The sequence below is a fragment of the Leptonychotes weddellii genome, unplaced genomic scaffold (assembly GCF_054177405.1).
Source record: "Leptonychotes weddellii isolate Sample4059 unplaced genomic scaffold, ASM5417740v2 HiC_scaffold_8916, whole genome shotgun sequence".
Classification (NCBI taxonomy): domain Eukaryota; kingdom Metazoa; phylum Chordata; class Mammalia; order Carnivora; family Phocidae; genus Leptonychotes; species Leptonychotes weddellii.
In genome coordinates, this window is record NW_028060502.1 from 1 (window position 1) to 8,420 (window position 8,420).

At 42.0% G+C, this 8,420-nt stretch overlaps 1 protein-coding gene and 1 non-coding gene across 2 annotated transcripts; both read left to right on the forward strand.

The window, feature by feature from the left end:
* Window positions 1-508: 508 nt before the first annotated feature.
* Window positions 509-611, forward strand: LOC115941688 (U6 spliceosomal RNA). The gene has a single exon (XR_004076415.1). It is a non-coding gene; the product is annotated as a U6 spliceosomal RNA (small nuclear RNA).
* Window positions 612-7,956: 7,345 nt separating this feature from the next.
* LOC145719983 (large ribosomal subunit protein eL22) lies at window positions 7,957-8,420 on the forward strand. Its single transcript, XM_081811626.1, has one exon. It carries the CDS (start codon window positions 7,982-7,984, stop codon window positions 8,366-8,368), a length of 387 nt encoding a protein of 128 aa, XP_081667752.1. The 5' UTR covers window positions 7,957-7,981; the 3' UTR covers window positions 8,369-8,420.

Genomic DNA, 8,420 nt, shown 5'->3' on the forward strand with positions numbered 1-8,420 from the left:
GATGGGTTAGCCTGGTGATGGGTATTAAAGAGGGCACATACTGCATGGAGCACTGGGTGTTATGCACAAACAATGAATCATGGAACACTACATCTAAAACTAATGATGTAATGTATGGGGATTAACATAACAATGAAAAAGAATAAGTAGAGATAAAAAAAAAAAGAGTATGCAATCTACCAGTGCTGGCTCCATTGGTGAGAAACTGCAAGAATCTTTAATGGTTTTGTCAAAAGGAAAGGGGAAGGGAGGTAATATTTATTTAGCATCTCCAAGCAGAGAGTTAGATGGCCAAGAGGAGACCGTACCGGAGATGTGACCTATTCCAAGGCTTATACTGCTTTCACTGCACTGTGTTTCCCTCTTGAGAGAGGGAAATTGGGAGTCTTTACTGACTGCCAACATGTGCCTGGCCAGGGCTCTTGGAGTCAGCTCTGTGGAGGACTGGTTCTTTGAAATGCTCTTGGAATATACAGGATTCTAGATAGTTATCAAAAATGTCCACATCGTGCTTGCTTCAGCAGCACATACACTAAAATTGGAATGATAGAAGATTAGCATGGCCCCTGTGTGAGGATGACAGGCAAATTCGTGAAGTGTTCCATATTTTTATATATATTGGGAATGTTAACCAAAAAAAAAAAAAAAGCCCACATCATGAATGTAAATAGAGTTTAATGATACCTCACACACCCAGAAGCCCCCTGTATGCATCTTGCAGTCACTAGACTCCTGAAGGATTGATTTGAAAATTAAATGAGTTAAGCTATTTGAGGTGCTTACGTGCCTAACACATAGTGAGTGCTCAATAAAGGCTAGATGCTATTGTTGTTACAGTTAGGCAGAAATTGCGGGTAGTATAGGATGGAGAAGCAAATAGTTTCTCAAGATAGAACCTGGCATAGTAGGGGCTGGAAAGAATGATGGTTGTTTCAGAGCTGCAAGCGGTTTACATTTGGAGCCCTATATCCTCAGGACTCCCATGCCTGCCTTCTGATTTAGGTCCAACCTCACCTCCCATCCCCACTCCCTCTCTTTCACAGCCCCTGTTATTGTCATAGCATTATTCACATCTGGAGTCGTGTATTTGTATCTTATCTCCCCAAGGAGTCTCTTAGTTTCACAAGTGCTGGAACCTTGTCTGTGTGGTTCACATTTACATCCCTAGCACTTAGAACAATGCTTGACCCATAGTGGTCTCTCAGCTATTTATTAATTGAATGCATGGCTTGAATTTATCACATATAAGCCAAACTATCACAGTTAAAAAAATAACTCCCAGGCAAGTGTTCCGTGTTTCCCCATGGCCAAAGTTAAAGAGTGAACAATGTCTTCTGAGAAACTTGGGGTGATGGTAATGGTAGTGGTTGTAGGAATTATTGAGTAGTAAATTTGGGGGACAAGATGATCTGCCATTTCCCCCCATGTGGAGATTTGTCTTCCATTGATACCTTAGTTAGATATAAATGTTGCTTTGTGAACAAACGTAGCTGTTTATAGAAGCTTGTTTGGGGGACTGAATTTCTGAGTTGGGTACTCTAAAAGCCATCTAATACAGATGCTCATTTTAGTAAATAGGGAAGCTGACATTTGCCCCAGTTCCATTTCTGTATCATCTGTTTAATTTCAAAAGTGGCACTAGAGTTTTGGTCATCGTATTTTATTTCCAGGTATTGTCTCCACCTCATTGTGCTACCTGGTCCTGCCTGTCTGTTGAAAATAATAAAGTCTGTACTACCATGCCACATATGGGGACTTTCTCTGCCAGATGCATTTCAATCACTTCACATATATTCTTAACAAAGCCTCCCAGTAACTCTGAAAAATGTTTTCTTATCCCCATTTTGCACCTGGGTTCAAGCTTTGGAGGTCTTTGGATTCAAGGCTGAAGCAACAATTCTATCTGGGAAAAAAAAAATCTATATAAATAAGAAATTCAAATATCACAAGATTTTGATAGTTTAAAGAATTCTTCTTTATTCTGAGTCATAAACAGTGGCATCACCCTCACATGTCTATGTTTGCAGCCCATTGCATCATACTTGTGCAATGGTCATATTTCTTTTTATTAGTATTCCATTAATGATGCATGGAGCTTTTGTTGGTGAGTAAAACTAAAAAACCAGAATGTTCTTTGGGAGATATTGAAACATAAAAGACATCTTTTTAAAACAAAAGGTAGATTTTTAAACCAATTTAAAATATTAACATTAAAAATGATTAATATTTGGGGTACCTGGGTGGCTCAGTCGATTAAGCATCTGCCTTCGGCTCAGGTCATGATCCCAGGGTCCTGGGATTGAGCCCTGCATTGGGCTCCCTGCTCGGCGGGGAGTCTGCTTCTCCCTCTCCCTCTGCCGCGATCTCTGTCAATTAATAAATTAAAAAATCTTTTAAAATGATTAATATTCAAAAAAACAAAAATGACTAATATTTTATCACCGACATAATACTCTTGCCATAAATGTTAGACTGTATGCATGAGGAAACAATCAGATAAACTCAGAATATGGAACATTCTGCAAGGCAACTAGCTTTGGCTCTTTTTTTTTTAATTTATTTGAGACAGAGCATAAGCAGAGTGAGGAGCAGAGGAAGAAGCAGACTCCCCGCTGAGCAGGGAGCCTGATGCGGGGCTTGATCCCAGCACTCCAGCTGGGATCATGACCTGAGCTGAAGGCAGACGCTTAACCGACTGAGTCACCCAGGTGCCCCAAGACAATAATTATTTTAAAGAGTCTAAGCTAGGGGCGCCTGGGAGGCTCAATCAATCGGTTGAGCGTCTGCCTTCGGCTCAGGTCATGATCCCAGGGTGCTGGGATCAGCCCCGCATTGTGCTCCCTGCTCAGTGGGGAGCCTGCTTCTTCCTCTGCTTCTTCCTCTGCCTGCCGCTCCCCCTGCTTGTACTCTCTCTGTCTCAAATAAATAAATAAAATCTTTAAGGAAAAAACAGCGGCTTGATAAGCAAAAAATGGTAAGGCAGTGTTCTGGACTAAAATAAACAAAAGCTATTTAACTGAGGAAATGTGTGAGCCTTGATTGGTCCCTGGATTGGGAAGGAGAAATAAAGTTATAACATGTCTTAGAACCGGGGCTCCTGGGTGGCTCAGTTGTTGAGCGTCTGCCTTCAGCTCAGGTCATGATCCCAGGGTCCTGGGATCGAGCCCCGCATCGGGCTCCTTGCTCAGCAGAGAGCCTGCTTCTCCCTCTCCCACTCCCCCCTGCTTGTGTTCCCTCTCTTGCTGTGTCTTTCTCTGTCAAAATAAATAAATAAAATCTTTAAAAAAAAAAGACATGTCTTAGAACCATCAGGGAAATTTGAATGAAATTAGGGGACTATTTGTTAGATGATACTATTGAATTATTATTACTTTTCTTAGTGTGATTATTTTATTTTGGTTATGTAGGAGAATGTCCTTAAATCATAGGAGAGACATGCTGAAGTAGGGGAGTTAAATGTCATATTACTTTCAAATGATTCAATGAAAGAAATATGTAAATAATGAGAAAGCAAATGTGGCAAAATGTTAAAAATTATGAATCTCCATTTATATAACTAATGTTCTTGAAATGACAGTTGTTGAAACGGAGAACAACCTATCAGTGGTTGCCAGGGGTAGGGAGGCAGAGAGGAAGTGAGTGTGGCTATGAAGTATAATAGGAAGGATACTAGGGGCGCCTGAGTGGCTTAGTCAGTTAAGCGTCTGCCTTCGGTTCAGGTCATGATCCCGGGGTCCTGGGATCGAGCTCCACATCAGGCTCCCTGCTCAGTAGGAAGCCTGCTTCTCCCTCTCCCACTCCCCCTCCCCCTGCTTGTGCTCTCTCCCTCCCTCTCTCTCTCTCTGTCAAATAAATAAAATCTTAAAAAAAAAGTGGGAAGGATACTTCTGTTGATGAAAATTTGTGTTTCTTGGCCATAACATTGTTAGCATCCTGGTTGTGATACCATAGTATGGTTTTGCAAGATGTTACTATTGGGGGAAACTGGGTAAAGGATACAAAGAATCCCTCAATTTTTTTTTAAGACTTATTTATTTTAGAGAGAAAAAGAATGCACGTTCATGTGCAGGGGGAGGGGCAGAGGGAAAGAAGCAAACTTCCCACTAAGCACGGGGCCAGACTAGCATGGGGCTCAATCTCACAACCCCTGAGATCATGACCTGAGCCAAAATCAAGAGTGGGATGCTCAACCGACTGAGCCACCCAGGTGCCCCTCAATATTATTTCTTACAGCTGCATATGAATTTACAAGTATCTTAGAATAAAAAGCTCAATGTAAAAAACAGTGAATCTAGGTGAAGACAATATGGGTGTTCATTGTATTTTTTTTTATTTTTTTAAAGATTTATTTATTTGAGAGAGAGAAAGAACATGAGCAGGAGGGGCAGAGGGAGAGAGAATTTTAAGCAGACTCTATGTGGAGTGCAGTGCCTGATGTGGGGCTCAATCTCAGGACCCTGAGATCACATTCTGAGCCAAAACCAAGAGTTGGATGCTCAACCGACTGCACCACCAGGTGCCCCTGGGTGTTCATTTTCATCGTATATTCTTTCAGCTTTTCTGTAGGTATGAAAATTTTCAAAATTGAAAGTTGGGGGAGGGAGTTGGAGGAAAAAAGGTCCAAAAAAATCAAAAGAAAGCTAGCTTGCTTGCTTGCTTGCTTTCAAAAGGATTTTATTTATTTGTCAGAGAGAGAGAGCACAAGCAGGGGGAGCGGCAGGCAGAGCAGGGCAGAGGAAGAAGACTTCCTGCTGAGCAAGGAGCCTGATGAGGGACTCAATCCCAGCATCCTGGGATCATGACCTGAGCCGAAGGCAGCCGCTTAACCGACTGAGCCATCTAGGCGTCCCAAAAAAAAGTTTTCTAAGTGGGAAATACTGGTAAATTGTAGAGGACAGTTTCTGAAGACTGATCTTGATTAAGTACAACTTGTATTTTGAGTTCAGTACTTCAGGGAAAAGCAAGAAATGTCATGATTAATTTGAGATTAAATGAAGCTAAAATAATCCATAGCATTATAGCTGGTTATGCCTTCTCAAGGTACCTTCCTTCCCTCCCTGCATTCCTATTCCCAGAGTCTTTATAATGATGATGATGGCAGCATTGAATAAATGTGAAAAGGGCTGAAAGATTTATTTTTTTTTTAAAGATTTTATTTATTTATGTGACAGAGACACAGAGAAGGAACACAAGCAGGGGGAGTGGGAGAGGGAGAAGCAGGCTCCCCACTGAGCAGGGAGCCCGATGCGGGGCTCGATCCCAGGACCCTGGGATCATGACCTGAGCTGAAGGCAGCCGCTTAACGACTGAGCCACTCAGGCACCCCAGGGCTGAAAGATTTAAAGGATTTAACATTTTTTTACGGTCCCTTGAAACACTAGATGCTACATTTTTATGAGCTCTGTAGATGTAGTTACCTTTTATTCTTTTTTTTTTTTACAGATTTTATTTATTTATTTGACAGAGAGAGACACAGCGAGAGAGGGAACACAAGCAGGGGGAGTGGGAGAGGGAGAAGCAGGCTTCCTGCCAAGCAGGGAGCCCGACGTGGGGCTCGATCCCAGGACCCTGGGATCATGACCTGAGCCGAAGGCAGACGCTTAACGACTGAGCCACCCAGGCGCCCGTTACCTTTTATTCTTACTAACTTTTATAACTTTATTGTCTCCTTTCCTTTAAATAAATAATTAAAAGCTCAGGTATGTTTCTTAGTGTTGAATGGAAACTATGTTTTGTGGCTACTGCTATGTAATTTTACAGAGGAAACTTAAAAGTTTGTGAAAACTGGGTAAGCATGATATTGTCTCCAGAGTGTGATATTACGGTTTAGGTTCTTGTCACTTATCTGACATCAAGGCCTCAAATCCCAAGGATAAGAAAGATTTCTGCCAGCCCCTCTCCCAAAAATCATCTACCATAGTATATAAATGAGGCTTAGTCCAGAAAGATCTCTTGTGAACAAGAAAAGATGGGATCATTTGACTGCATTGTGCTCACAAATGTTGGGATCAATGATGCTTCTTCTTTCATGAAAGAAAAAGTATTATTTTGGGATGCCTGGGTGGCTCAGTCGGTTGAGTGTCTGCCTTTGACTCAGGGTTCTGGGATTAAGTCCCCTCATGGGGCTCCTTGCCAAGCGGGAAGCCTGCTTCTCCTTCTGTCTGCTGCTCCCCCTGCTTGTGCGCGTGCGCTCGCTCGCTCTCTCTCTGGCAAATACAATTTTTTTTTTTTTAAAGATTTTATTTATTTATTTGACAGACAGCAAGAGAGGGAACACAAGCAGGGGGAGTGGGAGAGGGAGAAGCAGGTTTTCCGCCGAGCAGAGAGCCCGATGCAGGCTCGATCCCAGGACCCTGGGATCATGACCTGAGCTGAAGGCAGGCGCTTAACGACTGAGCCACCCAGGTGCCCCTGCAAATACAACTTTTTAAAAAGATGTATTTATTTATTTTGAGAGAAGGGAGAGACTCTCCTGCAGACTCCTCTGAATTCAGAGCCAGATGAGGGGCTTGATCCCACCACCCAGAGTTCATGACCTGAGCCAAAACCCAAGAGTCAGACATTCAACCAACTGAGCCACCCAGGCACCCCAGAAAAAGTATTTTTTTTTTTGAAGCATTTGTCAGAACAGTTAAAAGTGTTGAACTCGAGTAGCTTTAGACTTTATTTAGCAGAGATTTTTATGTTTACTTTGGAATTTGGTTTTTAAATAAAAAATATCGGGGCACCTGGGTGGCTCAGGTGTTAAGCGCCTGCCTTTGGCTCAGGTCATGATCCCAGGGTGCTGGGATCGAGCCCCACATTGGGCTCCCTGCTCAACGGGAAGCCTGCTTCTCCCTCTCCCTCTTCCCCTGCTTGTGTTCCCTCTCTCGCTGTGTCTCTCTCTGTCAAATAAATAAAATCTTTAAAAAAAAATTAATTTTGAAATACTGAATTGTGGGGCAGGAATCGTTAATCTTAAAGGGTATATGGATACTTAATCATGTTAAGGAAGCTTTTTAAATGTGTTAATCTTGGCTTTTGGATTTCTAAGCCTATGGAAGTATTCTTGGCCTGAAAATGTTTTGTTTTGTTTAAAGATTTTATTTATTTATTTGACAGAGAGAGACACAGTGAGAGAGGGAACACAAGCAGGGGGAGTGGGAGCGGGAGAAGCAGGCTTCCCGTTGAGCAGGGAGCCTGATCCGGGACTCGATCCCGGGACTCTGGGATCATGACCTGAGCCCAAGGCAGTCGCCCAACCAACTGAGCCACCCAGGCACCCTTAAAGTAGTTTTCTAATTGTTAAATGTTACTATATTCCAACTGGGTTATAAACTTTTTGAAGGTATTATATATATATTTATAATCTTTGGTCTCCAGAGTCTGGTGTAATTTCTTGAATATGTAGGACTTTGATATATTGCTGGGGGGCAGATCTCATCTTTTTAAGTGAACACAACATTCTCAGGCCAGGATGGACAGAGCTGTAATCTTTACATAAGTGATGCTGGGTTTTCATTGTGCTTGACCATGGCTAAGGGAAACATTTCTTTAAGTTTTTGGTGGAGTGGCTTCTAACTCACTTATAACCCTAATATGCTATTGTTGTTGAGAAAGCCGTAACTGTGGCACCTTCATTAGGAAGAAGACAGAAGAAAACTAGGGCATGTTTACTGTACGACTTTATTTCTAAACAACTGTAAAACTTTTGTGCTTGCAGATCAGGGAGCAGAGAAACATGAAGGGACAAGTCAGTCCTCTGGGATTACTGATCAAGAGAAGGAGTTGTCCACCAGCGCTTTCCAAGCTTTCACAGTAAGCAGTGATTTTTTCTTTTGGCTCCCATTTTTAGAATCTGTCGAATATGAACCTTTCCACAATGAATTTTTAAATTTATAATTTTTGTTCTGTGATAATTCAAGAATTAAGTTTAGAGAGTAGGTTTAGTTTTAATATTTAAAAAATTAGGCCCCCCTCCCTTTCTGCCTCCGCTGCCGCCATGGCGCCCGTGAAAAAGCTTGTGGCGAAGGGGGGCAAAAAAAAGAAGCAAGTTCTGAAGTTTACCCTTGACTGCACCCACCCTGTAGAAGATGGAATCATGGATGCTGCCAATTTTGAGCAGTTTCTTCAAGAGAGAATCAAAGTGAATGGAAAAGCTGGGAATCTCGGTGGAGGGGTTGTAACAATTGAAAGGAGCAAAAGCAAGATTACTGTAACTTCTGAGGTGCCTTTTTCCAAAAGGTATTTGAAATATCTCACCAAAAAATATTTGAAGAAGAATAATCTCCGTGACTGGTTGCGCGTAGTTGCAAACAGCAAAGAGAGTTACGAGTTGCGTTACTTCCAGATTAACCAAGACGAGGAAGAGGAGGAAGATGAGGATTAAAACTCATTTATCTGGAATATTTTGTATGAGTTCTTAAATAAAACTTGGGAAC

Bases quoted from the DNA above. Each gene is read 5' to 3' on its own strand.
- LOC145719983 (XM_081811626.1), top strand. From the start codon at position 7,982: ATGGCGCCCGTGAAAAAGCTTGTGGCGAAGGGGGGCAAAAAAAAGAAG.